At 44.0% G+C, this 19,176-nt stretch overlaps 2 protein-coding genes across 3 annotated transcripts in view; both read right to left on the reverse strand.

Annotated features, from left to right (window-relative positions):
- CYTH3 (cytohesin 3) overlaps positions 1-19,176 on the reverse strand; it is a 425,983-nt gene that overhangs the window by 345,244 nt on the left and 61,563 nt on the right. The gene's annotated exons all lie outside the window — the stretch shown is intronic.
- Positions 105-2,902, reverse strand: SOCS1 (suppressor of cytokine signaling 1). Of its 2 annotated transcripts, none has more exons than XM_065732511.1 (2): positions 2,829-2,902; positions 105-1,091 (listed from the first exon to the last, which is right to left on the reverse strand). In XM_065732511.1, the coding sequence occupies exon 2, from the start codon at positions 1,014-1,016 to the stop codon at positions 393-395; it is 624 nt and encodes a 207-aa protein (XP_065588583.1). In that variant the 5' UTR covers positions 1,017-1,091; positions 2,829-2,902; the 3' UTR covers positions 105-392. The 2 variants fall into 2 exon arrangements, with proteins under 2 accessions (XP_065588583.1, XP_065588582.1); XM_065732510.1 differs by lacking the exon at positions 2,829-2,902 and adding an exon at positions 2,594-2,798.

The raw sequence follows: 19,176 nt of genomic DNA on the forward strand, positions 1-19,176 counted from the left end.
AATATATCTTCTGCTTGCTTCACCTTTCTCTTAGAGGCACAGCAGCTAGAGGTTACTGGCAGGATAGGTACCAGCACACTTAAAACTAAAAAACAGAGATGCTATTCTTTTCTAAAAACTTTCACAATAAAGTTTATTATGTTAATAGCATAAAAAATATTATAAAATAATAAAATATTCTGCTTGGCAGAAAAATGATGCCAGGGTTTTAAAACCCCAGGTTTGTGCAAACAGTTTTTGTAAACATAAGAAGTCAAGTGTTCAAGTTGCATTTCAAAATACAGTAAGTTGCTACAAAAATAGGTTTGCTCACTGTCAAACATGTTTAAAAACCCAGGAAGCTGGATTTCTTCACACATCTCTCACGTGGCTCTATACAGTTAATGCTGTACTTAGATCTGAAATGGGAAGGATTTCAGATAGTCCTTTAGAACAGGATTGAGAGGGATCTGATTCAAGTTCTCTCTTCCAAAAGTCTTCACGATGCTCTTCCGGCAGAGCTCCTGCAGGGGCTGCACACGGACTTTACGCAGGGGGGTGACCAGTACCTTCCTCGGGGAGCTTAAGTAATGTTCCAGCAGCTTAAAAAGACAGTCAAAGGTCTCCTTGCTGCCATCCAGGCTGAAACGCCCGGTCTGAAAGTTTATCCGGATGCTGGTGGGCCCAGTCGCAGTCTTAACACTGATGGCAAAGAAACAATTCTTCTGTGTGCTGTCCCTGATGAGGAAGGTGCCTTCGGGCTCCGACTTCAGCTTCTCATGAGCAGCACTGACAGTCAGTGGTCCCCAGTAGAAGCCGCAGGCATCCAGCAGGCTGCTGGCTCGAGTGATGCTACTGAAATCTGCTTGCGAGCGAAAGGTTCTGAAGTGCGTGCTGCTCGGTGCCTGCACAGCGCCAGGCCGGCCTGCGCCGCGGTAGCCTCGAGCCTGAGAGCGATCCCGTGCCGGAGGGTCAAGTAGACATCGCGGGTCTGCTGCAACTGCATTGTCTGCTGACACCTTGCTGTGCGCTACCATCCTACAGCCTAGGCCAGCGGATGCGGTCTTCCATAGCGTCAGTGGCTACGGCGGGGCAGCTTTCCAGCAGCTATTCTGAAACAGAGACACCAAGTGAGATCCCAGGGAGAAGCGGCCGCAGGCTCTGAATGACCGAGTCCTCCATTCACCTCCCTCCCACCCATTATACAGTAATCAATTATTCATTTCCCAATTTGCACTGGGCAAACAACTGCTCGCTTTTGGACAAGATCAGCAGTCTACTACTATTACGAAGTCTAAAGCTCCAAAAATATTTAGCAGGGATCATTTACAGCTACTGAGGATAACGCAGCTCCCCTGCTGCAAGCCCACAGAGCATCTCAGGGCCTGCAGCATGGTGGGAACCTGCAGCAGGCAGGAGCCTTCCATGGAGAGGTGACCCTGCGCCCACTCCAACACAGCTGGAAGCTTTAGAAGGCAAAGTAAGGAGGTTTTACAGCCACCTTCCCTTCCCCTCTGCCAAGCAAGGTCTGAACCCAGGCAGCAGCACCACTACTGGGTGCACAGCTGGGAGGGCACAGCCTGCAGGCAGCTGGAGGGGGTGGCCCGCAGCACTGCCCTGTGCACGGGGATCCTCAGCCTCCTTCCCTCTCTCCTGCTAACCTGAGGCTCAGCCATAAAAGGCAATTTCCCATTCCCCCAACTTTCCCCGGGGACAGCAGCGCTCCAGCCTCCCAGCTTACACACATCAACCTCTGTGAACCCTCGAAGCATTACTCCTCTGTCTCTATCTCTCTCTCTCTCTTTTTTGTATTACATGCACTTTAAGTGGCCCAATCTAAATTGCTTCCTATTGATATATCTCTCAGCAGAGGGACTAAATTCATCCCTCGTGTTACTTCAAAGGAATTAGCAGTGCTGCACCAGGAACAAGGTTGGCCTGAGCTGCCTGCCTCTGACAGCGCGGTTCGATACGTCTCCGCCGGCTGCCGTGACCTTACTGGCAAGCATAGATTTTAGGATTTATCCCCACAGTCAGATATAGATCTGCAGCTGCAGCTTGTTGAGAAACCTTGAAGGATTCTCAGAAACGAATCCCTCGGCCGCCTCACGGTTCAGGGTAATGTGCTAGCGCAGATTTCAAGGAAAGCGCACAGCTGGGCTCCCGGCCACACTAATTTAACAGCTTGACGTTTAATTTCATTTAGGTCACATTACCCTCCCTAAAGGGCAACGAGGGCTGCAAAATCCTTCTGCTGGCAAATAACTTAACGAGTTGGAAGCATCACCGGGCTTTCTTTACGCAGCAGAAGGAAACCGATGTCAGTTTTTCCAGTTACCGGGCCAGGATTAGCGCTCAGCATTCGAAGTTCCCAAAAGCGCCGCTGCAGCGCCGCGGGGCCCCGGGCGGGCGGGGGCTGTGCGGGGTCGCCCGAGCCCGTCCCCGCGAGCGGGGCTGCTCCGCTCCCAGCGTCCGCGGCGTTGGTTTTCGCCGCGTTACGCGGAGCACGAGAGGACGAGAATCCAAGCGAAGCGAATGGAAGCCGCAAACGGCCCGGGGACCCCCGCAGCGCGACCTCTCCCAGGCGCGCTCCGAACTCGCGACCCTCCCTTACCTTGGCCCGGAGCTCGGCGGCTGAGGGCCGTCCCCGGAGCGCGCAGCGCGGGCTCGGGCCGCGCCCCGGCTACAGCTGGGTCCGGCGGGCGCCTGGGCATGCTCCGCGCCGGGGCCCTGCCTGGGGCCGCTCCGCCGGCGCGCTGGGCCCGCGTATCGCCGCCGCTTTTTATTTAACGCGGCGGCGGCGGTCGTCCGCTCCTCCCCTTCCCCGAAAACACGTGGCCGCCGCTTACACTTTCACTTTCCACCGAGTCACGGCTGAGCCGGGCTCTCTGGCACCGCCTCATCCCCTGCCCCGCCGCCCGCCCCCAGCCGTGACCTTCGGCCACTTCGCCGCCGTCCGGTGGGAGATGCTCTCGCCTTCGGTTCGGCCGCGTGCCCGGCGTCGGGGGGCACGGCGGCACGAGGAGCAGGCGGGCGGCGTGGGAAGGTCGGGTGTGCTGGGTGATAGCTGCTCCCTCCGAGCCAGCGTGGGTCGGCGTGGACAAGGTGGTGAGAGCACGTAACGTGGAACTGGGAAATGTCCGAGAAGGGGAGCACAGTTGGATCAATCGTGAATGCAGTTTGAAAAAATAAAAGCATTCAGAGAAATGTGTGATCCTTCCGCTGGGAGGACCGTCCGTACGCTGCCCCGGGTTGGAAGTTCGCAGAGCAGAATTTCCCTGGGGTTTTCAGCCGAGCAATCAGATTTAGAAGTAACTGCTCGGATCCCCAGCTGTATTTCTGGCATTGCCAGCAGCCGGTGCAGGTTGCTGGGGCTGCTGCTCACCCGCAGGACAATTTGCAAACTCCAGCCAGGGTCTGATCTGCTCCTGTGAGCGGATCCAGCACTTCGGAATCAAGTCATGAATTGGTCACTTCCAAGCACAGCGACAGGCAGGTACTGCAGCCGCGCTGCTTCACATCAGGAGGACAGTTTCCCCTTGCAGTCATTACGATGCTTTGTGACAATGAAAGGAACTATTTCTGTCAGACCATTAAGGGATGAGGCCCAGAAGGGACTCATTAGTTGTCCTTTGAGGGGATGTATTTCATGTTCTGGGACTCAATATTCTTTTCAAATCCCAGTGTGGCCACGGACTGAGTTAACCTCATGGTGACAGAGTGCCCTGATAGCATACAGTAGGTGAGCCTGGAAATTTCTGGTGATGCTTTACTCTCTGAAATTTACTGCTCAAGTTCTGTCATGTGACAGTATGGTTGTGATGAATTAGGAGAAGCGGAGCTCGTCATAAATTTTAAGAACTGGCATAGAGATTCCCTTTGTGCTCAGAATTATCTTTCAAACCATTTCTGAGCAACTGAACTTGAGCTGGAGTTCACTATGAGTGTGTGGGGGCTGCTTTTCTCTTTAAAACAAAAGCATTCAGGAATGGTGGAACTGAAACTTACTTTAGAATTCAGACATGCAATAGAGAGAAATGTTTTGCTCTTTGCTTTGCTGTAGTGCACTCCAGCCAGTGAGTTAGATTCCAAGGCTGCTTTGTTCAAGGTGTTGTTTGAGCACAGTCCAACTAACCGTAACAACTAAACACCTGCATGAGCTAGCATCTCTACTTCTCCTCAAAAGAGCAGTGATTGGAAGTGCTTAACTGTGTCACAGGAAGGTAAATCAGAGCCAAAGCCACACCTCAGATCTTTTAAGTCCCAACCAGGCCCTGCAGCACCTGAGCTGCCTTCCTGCTGCCTTCACGGGGGCCCTCAGGCCATACCGCAGCTCAGTGTTTCTTGGGTGGGATGAAGGTTGGCTGCCGGTTGCTGCAGGTGTGCCAGGAAAGTTGTTTCACTTTCATGTAATTTTTGACTTTGTAAGATCACAAAGGGAAGACATCTCCTCCGGATGCACGTGCAGTCTGGCTGCCATGGTCTGAGGAGCTGACAAAGCGTCTGTTCAAAAAGTCTTCCTCATTCAACAAGAATGTGGCAATATTTAGTTGCAAAGCTTCAGAGGTTGGCAGGGCTCCATTGGGTAGGTGAGCTCCCAGCCACTGTACCAGCTTGGACTGTGAAGGGCAAGCACATCAGAGTGCTGCCCGAGGAGGCTGGTGTCATTTGTATGTGAATTGCAGGCTGGGATGCTCCCTAATGTGCCCTAGAAGGGCTTGCCCAGGAGAAGCAGGTCTCAGTTGTAACATACGAAGAAGTCTTGTTTGAGTGAGGACTTTGGGATAGGAGGAGTTGGGACATTAGACTTGAGAGTCTCAGAAGTTGAGCTTTATTAGGATATCTTGATTGCTTTCCACTTACATTTCCTTTTGCAAGCCCCTACCCTTGTCCATCTATTTTCTTTCTTACTCTTTCCACCCCCACTGAAAATCCCCACCGTCCAGGGCCTTAGAAAGAGGTCCGTCCCTTCCAGTGGTTCCGATGAGATTATGTTACTCTTGGCTAAAACAAAGTTTCTTTACCCAGTAGAGGGCAGCGCATAAATCTGGAGATGATGCAGAGCTGTGGGACAGAGCCCTGGTGGGAGGAAGACCTCCATAAATGACTTAAGTTTGAAGCACTGCTGCAAAGTCAGACTACTGCGATCTCTACTGTCACTCAGCTTAATGATTGCATATCACAAGGTGAACTAGGCACTTGTTGGAGTCTCTTTGGTAAATGGAGCCTTCCTTGTGTAACACCTCAGACATACTTTTTGCTTTCCTTCTTATCACAAAGTACCCTTCTTCCATGTTGATGGTTTCGAGAGGTAAAAAAAAAAAAAAGGCCAAGTCTAAGATGAAAGAAAAGGATTGCTTTCTTTCTTAGGTCAGGAATGTAACACGTGATCTGAAGGGTCTCATCAGTAAAGTTCCCAAGGTTTAGATAACTAACAAACTCAACTTTTGTTTAAAATATGAGCCCTGACTCCTATTTCATAAACACTGCCTTGGAAAATGAAACACAGTTCAGAGGAAACACTAGACATTTCTGCAGTGGGAGCAAGGCCTGCTCACTGAGTGACAGCACCTAGGGTGCAGGAAAGGGTTTGTCAGGAGGCAGCGAGGGAAAAGCACAGGTCTGAAGGTAGTGGTGAAGGTGGGAGAGCACCGTGACTGTTGGGGATAACGCGTGTGATGTTCCCCTTTCTTTAGGTTTTGTTTTGTTGTCAGAAAACATACCCTTAGCCATACTGGCAGCCGTGTAATGTAGGCAGAGGTTCCTTTATGAAGTGCAAAAAAACTTGAAACAATTAGAAAATCGGCAGGCACTCCCCATTTCAGCTTCATTCTTTTTGTAGGAGCAGGCAGTAATTCTCATATTAAGCTGAATTAATTGGCAGGCCAACATGTCTGTGGAATGTGTTTTGTTTAGAGTTTGGTATAGCAAATGGGTGATCAGTGTGGGAATTAATCCATGAATGTCCAAACAGTTAATGTTATTTTTACGAAGACAATTGTTAATGAGAAATTAAAAATTTTTTCCAGGTCAAATATATTGTTGTCTTCTCATAAGAATGATTCAAGTAAATAGAGTTGCATATGTTACTATTAGCACTGTGGGGTTAGAGCTTAGTTCCTCCCTTGTGCTTCTATTGGAAGTGGTATCTCCTACATGAAACAGATCGTCCGCATTGTTTAAACTGACCAAGCAACATGATTTATAGAAAAGGGGAACTGAAGCACCAAGAGTTCAGTGATTTGCTTAAAGTCAGAGAGTGAGACAATCTGCAGAAGGGCTAGGAGTGGAACATAATTCAGGTCTTCAGAGCTCCATACTAGAAACTTAACCACAATACCATCCTTCCTGTTTTAGTGGGTTTTGTTTTCTTCTTCAGAATCTGAATTTTCATTTAAATGAAACCCTTGAAATCGGAATTCTTTGATTTTGCAAGTAAATTAGACACCACATTGCTTCTGAGCCTGCTTTCAGATACACTGAAACCTGCAGCACTGAGAGAAGTGTGAATCTCCATCACCCACTTTAGCTAAGTATTAAGGTCAAATCTTGATGTATCTAAATGGGACATGCCAAAAAAATCTGACTTCTGTGTGTAGACACTTCCTCATGCATCTACATTTTCATGCTGCCCACGGTATCAGTTTTTAAGTTTAGAGGTAAAAGAGTGAGCCTCCTGAATACAACTTACCCTCTTACTCTTTTAGCCACTTGCCTGCAGGTAAAGGCCTATAAAGATGACTCGCTTTATTCTGATATTAATGACCAAGTTAGCAATAACTGAAAAGTGATGTGCATATTCGTTTCTCCATGGCAGCATACATAAGTTATTATGGCAAGAACAAGATGTAGTTTAAGATGTCCTCAGCTGGATTTCAAGCCATGATGAGCATCATGCCTATGCCCAGACAAGGGGTAGCCAGTGAGTACAAATACGGCCCTTCTCTGGGCTGGAATTCACACTGTTGTACAGATAATGTACATTCAGATCCCACCCAGATAGGATGGAGGCTAGAAATTTGTATTTTTTCATTCTGAAAAGGATTCCTGTGAGTATTAGTCATGAGGATGTGCATATGTCTACTGGCTAGGATGAAAAGCAGTGTTTTGTGAAAGTTAAGCTAATTAATCTTAACAGTGTACTAAATCTGAGTTAAGAGCTGTGCCTCTCCTCTCATGAGTATCCCTGAGCATTCCAGACAAATTGTCTGAAATGCATCTCTGTAAGAGAAATGAACTATTATAAATCAAGGAAGTCCTAAATTCTCTGAGGCTGTGAGGGAAGTTTCTTTCTAAGCTGGCTACTTTGGAATTGTTTATTTTAAATGTTGTTAGTTCCTTCTTCTGGAGCAGTTAATGTTGGTTTCCTTGGACCCTGCCTGTTCTTCACTGGAAGTTCCTTTGTTGATATTAACCACGTCAAATCAAGATCTGTTTTAGTCTTATGAATTCAAAAGCCAAACAGTTAACTGTACAAAAATGTGGTTTGGGTTTTCAACATTTCAGTAGTTTAGACAAAAAAAAAAAAAAAAGGAAAAAGCCTCAAATTGTTGGTAGAAGTGTTGCGATGGGGCAGGGGCAGCATGCTTTCTGGTAGGTTTTCATGTGTGGGTCTGTGTGTATGAGCGAACTCCACAGCTGACAGAGGAAGCCTGGGACCTAATGGTCATGTTGGTGCTAATTGCAGAGGCAGCAGGCTGCCTTTCATGTGTGAGAACTGCTGCAATAAAAACTGAACTGGATATTTCAAAGCAGAACTGTATGACACTATTTTGGCTTCCAGATACACTTACTGGAATACAGAGGTTTCAATGCTGGCTGGAAGAAAGGGTACCTTGAATTTCAGAGCCAGGTGCTAATTTTACTTCAGTCTAGCTACCGCGGTACCTATGTGATCTTTTCCAAAGAAAGTCAGAACAAGCCACCTTCCTCTGCGCCCTTCCCATTGCCTTTATCAGTGCCCCAGCAGCTCTCTCCCTTGCTGCTGAAGCCACATTCTCTGTTTCTCCGCTTCCCCATTCCTGTGCATTTTCAGATTTCAAGCCCATGAATGAGGAGCGGTAACATGGCACGGGAAAATCAGCCATGGCTCTGAACTTTGCTGCAGCTATTCTGGAGCACTGAACTCTGTTGCAGCTATTCTGGAGCTGAGGTTAATGTTCGTACGTGCAGTTGGAGCCCTCCATGTAATACAGGAACAGGATGATGGGAAGAAGAGCCTGGGGAAAATTTATTTATGAGTGGGGATGTTGAAGATAGCAAACAAAGCATCCATTTATAATAAAAAAAAAACCACCAATGTTTCTTTGATGTTATTTTCATGGTATCATTACTGTCTGCTCTTAGAGTTTTCCATTCTCACAGGCGTTTTCTGCCACTTCTGTTATCAGTGTCTAGTTAGACTGTGTCCTGCATAGTTTACATGATTACAAATTTGCATTTGCTATGGCAGATGAACACTGATGCCCTTTCTGGTGCTCCCACGATTCCATCTATTCAAACCACACACAAATGATGAGCTTCTGATAAAGTAATTCAAAGGCTGCAGCATCAGTGTCTGATGCATTTCATTCATAGGCATAATCACATGAGACAATTTTTATGGCTGGGCTGAGATGGAGCAAATGACTTAAAAGTTCCCTCACCTTTGATTTTCAGTTCATACAAACAGAATAAAATTCATTGTTAGTATGGTCAAATCGATCCAAACCTCAGTTTTATTTCCTTGAATATAGAGAGATTCAACAGTCCAAATTATAAGGAAAAATAAGTGGTCTGGTTCTGAAAGTGAACAAAAACAGACAGAGTGTTGTTAGAGGATCCAAAGTAGCATATAGGAAGCTGAAAAATCAGAAGGCCCTGTACATCAGACTCTTGCAGCTTCTCATCTGGATCCAGGTGGACAGTTCTATTTCTTTCATTAATGCACTGAGACATTTTCAGATGACTCAGATGGATTTTTAACTCTCAAAATCATCAAGCCTCGATCTGTGTAAATCACCATTAATACTCAGTCATGAAAAAATGCCTTTTGTGGCCTTTCCTACTGCATGATATGCTGGCCTCCATATTCCTACTGTGATGGCTATTTTAATTGACTGGTCTTTTTACAGTCCCAAGCTAATCTCAAGATCATAAACTACTCAATCTCATGTGTTAATGAAATATTAAGGACTCGGCATTCTGTAGTATGTAAAAGCTCACATATACAGTAAATAGGAAGTAGAGAACATGCATTTTGTTCTACTACACAGATAGCTCCTACACTGTTTCATTATTGTCTTATGGCCTTGGTTAGTTACATAACTATGTCTGCAAAGATCTGGGCAAGAAATAGACAATATGACTTTAATTTTTTCAATTTTCAGTACATTTACTGAGAAATAAGACAGATTTCTGTTCCTCTCCCCCTTCCTGGAAAAAGGATAGATCCTGATAAATGTATTAATTCCTCATTTGCCAAGAAAACAAACATAAAGCCGCCACCATAACTACTCATGTGGAAAAAGAATTGAATTTGTTTCTTCCAGACATCCTCTTTCCCCCAGACTTACTTATTGCAAAACTTGGCCAGTTTTACTCGTGGACTCAACAAGCTGTCTTCAGAATAGATTAGCTCCATCATATTCCAACTCCAGATGAATTTCTAGGAATGTCTTGAGAATCAGATGGCAATTTCAGATATCAAAGTCCTTTAAATGTAGAACTTTTGGCATCTCTAATTAAGGTTGTAAATCAAAAACTTCATCCAAATATATTAATGAAGCGTTCTCTAACTTTAGAAAGATCTATGCTAGTTAGGTACAGCCCTCACCTCAAATGTTCATGGATTAATTAAGAAGAAATATTATGTTATATAAAATTAGTGTAACATAGCATGCAGGCCTTGATGTCCCCTCTCAGTAAATTAGGCAATTGAGAATATGAAAGTGGGAAGAATGCCCAGCTTGGAGGGCTTCCTCTAGGAGCTCTGCAGACATCTCATTCAATTGCTATTGTCGAGTGGTTTGACGTCCATGGTGACTCACTTGCAAGTTTGTCCTCTGACTATTTGAGAAGTCCTGTTACCTGCCGTCTTAAACTGAAAAGAAATGCTATGCTGTATTTTAATTGCAAAGCTATTTCAGTTCATAATAAGGTCAAAATATTGGCAAAATTTCTGATAATGAGTGTAGAGAAAGCATTAGGCTTAATCACATAAATCAAATTGAGTTTGCCAAGGTGACCTGTGGAAACTTATTTACCATGCCAGTAGTAACACATGACAACCTCAACCCACAAGTCACTCTAAGACAACTTTACTTACAGAAAAATCTTTTGTTAAGGTGGCAGGGGCTATATTTGTATGCAAACAGTTTAGATTTGTCCCTCTATGTAGTTCTTTGTTCCAGCTGTCCTCTTGTCACTCTGTCTCATACCTTGACTCCGAGCATGGCCTGAGTAACCTCTCAGTTCCTGCAGTGGTACCAAAAATATTGTACATGACCCTCTGTCTTTACTGCCATACAGAATGATACGTGTATCCCTGATATAACTCTTCAAATGTCAAGTAATGGGGCTATTTCCCTTGAGAATTGTTATAGGAAAAAAGATGCAATTAAGCACCTAGTGCAATAATACCAAGGAATCCCAATAAACTGATTAATGTGAATTTGAATCCTGTGCTCTTTCTAATGATTTCCCATATAAATAGGTTATCATCCTCTCTCCCTGCGTCTATGGGGAAAGGTTAAAATACTAACAGGGAATATGGATTTTACAGTCAGTCAGGGAGAGCTCTTTCTAATGCTCATACAATGCCATGACTTCCACATAGCAGAGGTGGAGCACTTACAAGAAAGATCCTGCATATTCTTTTGGGTTTCTTGGCTATGGAGTCCTGACAGAGACCCAGAATTTCAGGATACATTAAAAATATTCCTGTGTCCTCCCCAGTCCATACTTACAGAGCATGGTTTGGACAGGAGGAAATATTTCATGAGATTAGATTTCCTTGCTAAAGGCTTGTCAGGAGCTTCATCAAAGCACTTTTGAAAATGTCTAGTTAAAGTAGTATAGAAAGTGAGTGACAGTAGTAGAGGGTCTGTGATCCTAGGATCTCTCAGGAATATTTTCCTTCATCTAAAAAGATAAAAGATTTTGTTCTGTAGTGTGTTCTGGCTCCTTAGAAGGAGTAGGATGCAAGTGCCATGGGACTATCTCCTGGCCAAACAGCTGCATCTTCCTGTCAGGCTTGACCTCAGCATCCGAAGTGCTGCAGGTGACTATGGCGAGGAGCACCAAGCAGATGTTCTTTGCAAAATAGAAAAGGAGACTTGCATCCAGATCAGAGCAGTGTGGTCCAGACCACTTCAAAGATAAAAACAGCTTAATTTGGGGGATTTGAAAAATAAATATATTTGAAGTTCAAATTCAAACACAAATTTTGAATTAGCTGAAAGGATACCACCTAACTCCCTCCAGTTTCCTGCCTTCACCCTGACTTTTTGTTCTCACGTACTTTTCTCTTATGTTCATACTGTCCTGCTTCATTCCCTGCAGCCATTGACTGCTGCCAAGGAAGGGTCCCAGGTGCCAGGGCTGGAAAAAGCATCTTGCCTGGTTCAAACTTCTTGCTTCCACATGGACCACAGTGAAAATAACTCACTCCTGATAAGTCTGCAGTAAGTAGCACTGTGGCATTCCAGCAGTGTGTTGCACAGCATTCTGCAGTTTTCCTTCTCTGTTTCTGTATGAAACTCAATTAAAATATTAATCCAGTACACACACACACAGAAGAATGCATTTACTTTCAGTGGCTGCATTTACCATCAAAGCTGATAGTGCTTCCTGAAATTGGTTTCTGATCCCCCTGAAAGACTGTGGGTTTTTCTTTCTCTCTTTTTTTTTTTTCTTTTTCCGTAAAGGTTAATTTCAGGGAAACTGAACAACATATATGAAACTCTGAAATATCAACTTGAAGATAAACTGTGGTACCAAGAGTGTAACTCATGTGAACTGCCTCCAGTTCCCTCAATTCCCGTGAATTCCCAGTTTCCACTAGCGCATGGCAGGCAGGTCAGAGTGTGGTTATTTTCTGCTAATCTTGTGCCAACATGTGGCTTTGGTCGTGGCAGACAGGTGGGAGGAGAGTGATTTGGAGGGAGTGGAAATACTAACACTGCTTTCAGACCAGCGAGGTAAACCCATTGGTTTTTACAGTGTAGCACTCATTCAATTTAGTCAGATCATAATGAATCCTCTTTCTGTGACAGACCTGCTGCCTAAAATACCAAGAATGGCACAGCCTGCACACTTCTGGCCAGCAGATAGTCTCTTGTGATTCATTCAGCATCCTTTCTCTGCTCTGTGTATGATGATCTCTTGAGTGTGTACTTGAAGGCAGGGCTACAGCTGATTCTGTTTCTAAAACGTGAGCTACAAGCAGCGTGTCATGCAGCGTAAGAAGTGCTCAAGTGTCCAAACCTGCCAACACACATTGCTAAGGCAATTGCTGCTTTGTTGCAGAGACCTATACACTGTGGGATAGAACTGACTGCTTCTGCTGGCTATTAGGAACAGCCCAAAGAGGCTTCCCTCTCATTTCACTCACTCCTTAACTTTGCAACACCAGGAGTGGAGCTGGCAGCAGTCCTGTGGCTGTTTTAGTTTGCATTATTTTTCTCTAGACTGGGTCCACCTGAAGTATTTTCTTGTCTGTATACATACTCCTGACCTCATTTTCCAGGGCATGGACTTGCACAAAACCAGAGCTGTCCTGGGCTGAGTGTGCTCCACCAGAGAGCCCTCCATGAATGTAGGCAGGTCCTCCACAACTGCACAGACAACCCATCACTGTTCCCAAGAGTAATCAGTGTTCTCTTAATTAGCAGTTTGTACTTCAGTACAGCACACACTATGACCAGCCTCCTGTCCTGCACCCAGTACAAAGGCTCCAATGATGGATGCTATGTGGTTACAAAACCTAAAACTGAAAAATTGGGCAATATCAGATTTACATTTGCACATGCAACGTGAAATCTGCCCACTCACATATCTGTGTGCTGAGTGACGTAAGGATGCTAGTGAAATGTGTGATCTCAACTCTTTCACAAAACTAGGACAGAATTTGCAGGAAAAGACAAGGAAGGCCCCTTGTAATGTTCAAGTGCTGTAATTTGCAATTACTATTTTTTTAACATAGCTTTCTATAGATAGGTCTATATTTTGCCAAGAAGAAAGGTATAAAAAGAAGCTTTGCTACAGTTGCAGCATGTTTTTCTGATAAGAGCTTCTTGTTTTATTACTTTAATTGCCAGAGGAAGACAGTTTGCTCTATGGTAGGGCAGGACTCTGTTTTCATGTGCTTGATGTGCTACTGGAGGTGCCTATTCTGGTAAGGTACATACTATGACAACATGACAAAGTTCAGCAGTGATAAACATGAATGCAGGCTGGGTATGACAAAGAAATTGGAGTGGATGGAGAAAAGTCGCTTTATGCTGAGGGTAAGAAGTACTTCCATCTGAACTGAATATGTGGAAAGCTCACCAAAATCCAACACTGAACACATGCGGCCTTTTGGAAAGTGCCTCTGTGCAAATGTGTCCCCAACATCCAGAGTGATAAAAATCATGTACTGAGCTGAGTCGAATGGCATAGCTGAAGTGGAGCTGTAAATACAGTGGTAGGCGGTTTCCTGCCAAAACTCCCCTGCATGTCCAAGAACCCACTGTGACTCAGCCATTGCAGTCACTGGGAACTCAGCACAGACACCCTTTCTAGTTGGGTATTTCTACTTCTCTTTCGGCACCATACAAAGAGGGGCTCCATTCATCCCTGGAGGAAAAATAACTTGACAATGTGGCCCAATATTTTTGTTGTCTTAAAGTAATGATCTTATTGTAGAAAAGCAAGACTGCTTAAGCTTCTTGTGAAACTGACAGTGATCTGTGCCTGTAAAACAACTTGTCTGCTTGGATTCTTATTAGATTTTCATGTCAAAGTTCTTGGGATTTCCATTAATACACTGTAAATGGACATCTCTAAGTCTCTCATCAAAGTGATGTTTTCATTGCTTTCCTTTTATGTGCAAGGAGACTGAAGAATGACTTTTTTATTTTAAAGAGTGTGAATATGCTGAATGGATGAGAGATGATTAAGTATTTGTTTATAATGCATTTTCTAATGTATCTACTGTTCCTTCAAAGAGTTAGCATCTTCAGAAAGATGAACCAAGCTGGAAGAAGCCACACCCTTGGCAAAATAACAGCAGGAGCAATGTCAAGTAGTTTCTAGGTCAGCAGCATCTTCAGTCTCACTTGACCAAGAATGTTTGAAGCTGTCAGATGTCATCCCCTTACTGCTCTGGATTCATAGCTTTGATACTTCTGTCATTTAAGATAACACTTCCTCTAGTCTGTTTTGAACCCATGTAGATGGTTGTCTCTCTATGCAAAAAGTTCTGTACCCACAAAGCTTTACACTTACACTGGCAATTGATAAAGCAGATCTGGGAGATGTGCAGTTCCCATCAGCTAAGCTAGCTTGGGTTGTTCTGTTCTTTTCCATTCCTTATCCCATGCAGTATTTGTTCTGTTGCTTCTTTCTTTTCTCATTCCTAGTCTGTCTCATCTCCTCCAGTTCCCATTCTTATTTCTAATTCTTTTTTTTTTCACACTTCCACTGTCTCATGTAATTCTGTACTGGCTTCTTCCACAGTCCTGCTGGAACTCTGTCCCATCAGACCGTTTCCTGTATGAACAAATCCCAGTATCCCAGGTTTAAAAGTTACTCTGCTTTGCTTTTCTCTGCATTGCTTCCTGAATTGTGTTACCCTTTTACTGTTTAACACCTCTTTTACTTTCAAGACGCTCTCTTTTACTTTCTTTCTCTGCCTCCTGTAGGGTGCACTTCAGACAGTTTTGTTTTTTGTTCTGAGAATTGTCTACCTTCTCCAGTTTTCCGTTTAGCATCTGAAGCGTATCTGTGGTTCCGTTACTGAACTTCCTTTCTGGGAAGTGCAGTCTCCTTGTACTTTGACTCAGGTCATTAACATCAGAGTGGATTCATTTTTTCTTGCAAATTCCCATAACAACCCACCTTTCTCCCCTCCACAGTGCTATGCAGTTCATTCTCTTTGATGAAAGCCACCACAGAGTTGCTGTTCCCCCAGACGAGTAATCTTATACAGCACTGGGAGTGCCTAGCTCCTGGCTGGGGGCCAGAGGACACACACACTGGCCTGCCACATCCCCCTCCTGCCAGGGGACTGCCATAGCCCTCGTAGCTCAATACTCTTCTGTCAGAAATACAGCGATGTAGCACAGTACATCCCCTTCCACACAGAAATTCTAATGTCTGAATTTTATTTCACCGAGTGACTTGAATTCTACTTCTCCTCTTCCCCCACACACTCCTTTTTTAAGTATATTAGTACTTAAGGAAAATTTCTGGGCCATGTGGGTAGCAGCCCCAGTACCCCACAAACACAAAGCGACTGCTGAGATCCTGCTTTCTGAGAAGAGCTCACCAGAATGACCGGAGCTGGGTGAGTAGGCAGAGCCTGGGCTGCTGCAGAGCGCTGCACCCACCTGCGTCCCTGCAAGATGCAATGCCTGCTGCTGTGCTCATGTCGGCGAGGGAGAGCACAGCACCCTTATCAGCCGCAGTGAGTCAGCTGCACCTTCTGCTACCTCTGGGATGAATTTCACTGCAGGTTACTTTAGGGCACCATCATCGTCAATATTTCCTTTACTAGAATCTGGAGCCACAGAGGTGAAAATCATTACCTCTGCCAGAGTCATTAAAACTGGCAGCTAGCTTCCAGTAGAGATGAAAGAATGAGATTTTGAGCAGCACTGAGCAATGCCATTCAAGTGCTCGCTCTCTACATAACAAATAATACAGTTAGCAAAATTCCCAAATATTCAAGCATGCACCTGCCTGCATTTTTCTTCTGGATGGATGGAAATTGAGCAAAGAAACAGGTTTGGGGGCAATTAATCATGGAAAATAGGACTTCTGCCAGAGAACTAGCCAGCCCATTTTTAATTTGTGGCATTCTTTTGTGCAACTTGACATTAAACTTTAACTTGGAATGGCCTTCTTTACACCATAACCTTGAATCACATGCAGCCTTTTGGACTCACCATATTGTGAGTTTGCCAGTTTAAAATTCCATGTGGCCTAAAATGATTCAGTAACAGTGGTGCAATGTCCTGAACCCCTGGATGACATGTCATGCCTTCAAACACACGGCTCTATGATGGCTTGGAAAATTTTCCATCTTGAGCTTCCCTCAATGTCTTCCTCTGTTTTTCTCTTGTACATATATTGAAGTAGTTTGCAGGGACAGATTTAATAGGAACTTGGGCTCAGTTTTTCAAAGGAATTAGGAGAAAACCCCTTTTCTCTTGTGCACTGTGCCTGTCGGCTGTAACTGATAGGGCTTTCTGGTGAAATAGGAAAGCCACAGTGAAAAGAAAGGGAAACAAAGTTAACCAGAAAGACACTCAATTTGTGTTCCCTCTGTTTATATTTGTGTCTCTTGTTCACAGGAAGTTCTGCTTTCATCTTTAATACTATACAAGTTCCTATAATAGTCAGTTTAGTTATAAAATCACTCAATTTCCAAAGAAATCACTTGGATTTGTATTAAAAAAAACTTGCTGCCAAGCCCCCTCTGCTGGATGGAAACATCATGTTTTCAACCCTGCATGCTGAAGACCTCTAGTAAAAGCATCACAATTAATTACTGATAAAATAGTTACAGGCTGAGTTCAGAAGAGCTTGAGCACTAAATTAGAACTAAAAAGACACAGACATAAGCCCTGTTTAAAACAGACCGGCCGGTGACCTTAAATTAATTAATTAGGCTAAAAGCCAAAAAAAAAAGAAGAGGTGTGCCACAACATTAAGAATAACAATGTGAAGCTTCTGAAATAAGGCGTTGGACCAGTATCATGGTCCCCTGCAGTGCACATGGAGAGCTGAGTTTCTCAGAAAGCAGATCCAAAGTAGCTGGCATACCATGCAAACAGACAGTAAGGAATTATTGCCTACAGAGATATGTCTCAAAATTTTCTCCCTCTTGAGCTCCCTCACAGTAATCAAAGGTTTAGAGAGTTCTGTTCTTCAATTCAGGTCTTTGAAGAATGGCAGTCTTTAAAAAAATGAGGCAAGCTGAGAGAATGTTGCTGGGGCAGGTGATCAGAAAAAGGAAAACTGAGATTTCCGTCTCAGTTCAGCATGACGACAGTCAAACTTTGGTTCCTCCCCTTTCTGGAAGGTGTCCTAACAGCTGAAAAGAGCTCTCTTCTCCTTGTTAGGGAAGGTGGAATATTTTTTTTTAGCCAGCTGGAGCACTCACCTCTGAGTGAGAAATACTGAATTTCTGGTGGCTCCTCTGAGTGCTGTTACATATTCTTCTTTAAGCAGTTATCAGATGAAGTACATAAGTGGTCTTTGAAGCTGAGCCAGGACTCAGTGCCTCACCTCTCTCAAGATCTCTTTCTGTCTGTAACTCAATGGCTCTTGAACACGTTTTTGTGCACTGAAATAAGTTCACAAGACCGTAGAGTGCTTACTTCTCTGGACTTGTGGCTAGTTTATATCTTCAAAATGAGCTTGACAAGCATGTGTTTGAGTCCCTCTGTGGCAGGAAGGGATCTAAGCCTGAATTCTCAAGTGATCTCACTGGTGAACTACTGGACAGAACTGGTGGATTTAAAAGATGATTGAAAGAAAATGTTTCTAATGAAGTCAATGAAGGGATGAGACTTTTTTTTTTCCAGTTTGCAAAAACAGTGACATTTGTCCCATGAAGATCAAATTGTAGTAAAGCAAAGTGAAAGAAAAACATAGCGTATTTATGTCTTACATTAAAAATATTTGTATTTCAGATGAAAGTGTGAGCTAAAGTTTCCTGGAATATACTGTAAGTACAGCTCATATCCTAGGTAAGTTTAAATGAGTGTTCAGTCTTAGCTACAATAGCCCATAAATGATAAAATTAACACCAGGTTTGGCCCAGAAAGAAGTTCTAGGGAAGTTAGAAAACTGAACTTATGCTTAGAATTTGTGTCTAACCTCTTCTCAGGAGCAAGGCAGCTGCTTAAGTAGGAGTCCCAGTTATGCATTTGCAACGTTTTGTGAGTACGCAATATTTCCTGTCTGATGAAATATGCACCTGCACTGTCTCCCAGGTTTTCAGTCATCTGTTTCTTGATAATTGTAGCAGAGTGAAAAAGATAGTTTTACTTCAGGGTCTATAAGCAACAAAGAAAGAAAGAAAGAAAAAAAAAGACACATGAAGTACATCATTTCCAAGTAGTGCATAATTAGAGACTGCTCTACAACGGGGGGCAGGAGAGGAAAGACCTCACTCCTCCTGAGGCATTTGGCCAACCTTAGACAAAGTTCAAAGCTTTCTTGGTTTGCAATTGCATTATAGATGTCTCATCTCACCTTCACAGGAACCTTATATTTCCACAGACACAGCTAACCTGCTTCCACAGAAGTCCAACTGTGTCAGTTCGAGCAGTAGCACTTGGTGAAATCTGGGAAGTGGAGGCAGCAGCTCCCTTGTACCAGAGCAGGAGCCAGGGATTGCCTGGATGGAACCTGCCTCTTCCCTTTCTCACCTTCTGAAACGCACAGTCTGCTTACGTATACAGAGCAGACACAAGAAGATAAGACTTTTGAGCCATTAAGCTGAGGTGCTTTATATTCAGACACTTGTAGATAATTTAACAGTGTGAATGAAACGCAGTGAATGAAAGCCACGATGGAAACTCATTGTTCAGGACATGCTTGGATGAGAGATGGCTACTAGGAAAGATTTAAGCATTTCTCCTAAGGCATCTGTTGCTTTGCACTAATGAAACAACAAAGCAACAATAAATCCTCTCCTGCTCATGTACCAGGAATTATACAGTTTAACGCATGATTACAGATCATAGATTTCAATTTCAAGATAATGTAAATTGTGACTTGCAAAACATGCAAATTCCTTTGAATTCAGGAACAGAAACTTAAGCTTTCCCCATGCTGTAAGAACAACACAGCACTACCTCTCTCCTGACTTTGCAAGTATTTACAAATATTATTATATTATATTTCCACAGCTGTGTGATGAAGATTACAGAAGCACTGGTGGAGTAAGGGCTATAGTTTTAAGCTGGGAAACATGGCCTTTAGATACACATCTATCTGTTT

The sequence above is a fragment of the Cyrtonyx montezumae genome, unplaced genomic scaffold (genome assembly GCF_038088225.1).
Source record: "Cyrtonyx montezumae isolate F1298 unplaced genomic scaffold, pur_monq_1.0 scaffold_16, whole genome shotgun sequence".
Classification (NCBI taxonomy): Eukaryota; Metazoa; Chordata; class Aves; order Galliformes; family Odontophoridae; genus Cyrtonyx; species Cyrtonyx montezumae.

What these genes read in the sequence shown, in the direction of transcription:
- SOCS1 (XM_065732511.1), bottom strand. Translation starts at nt 1,016, where the DNA reads ATGGTAGCGCACAGCAAGGTGTCAGCAGACAATGCAGTTGCAGCAGAC.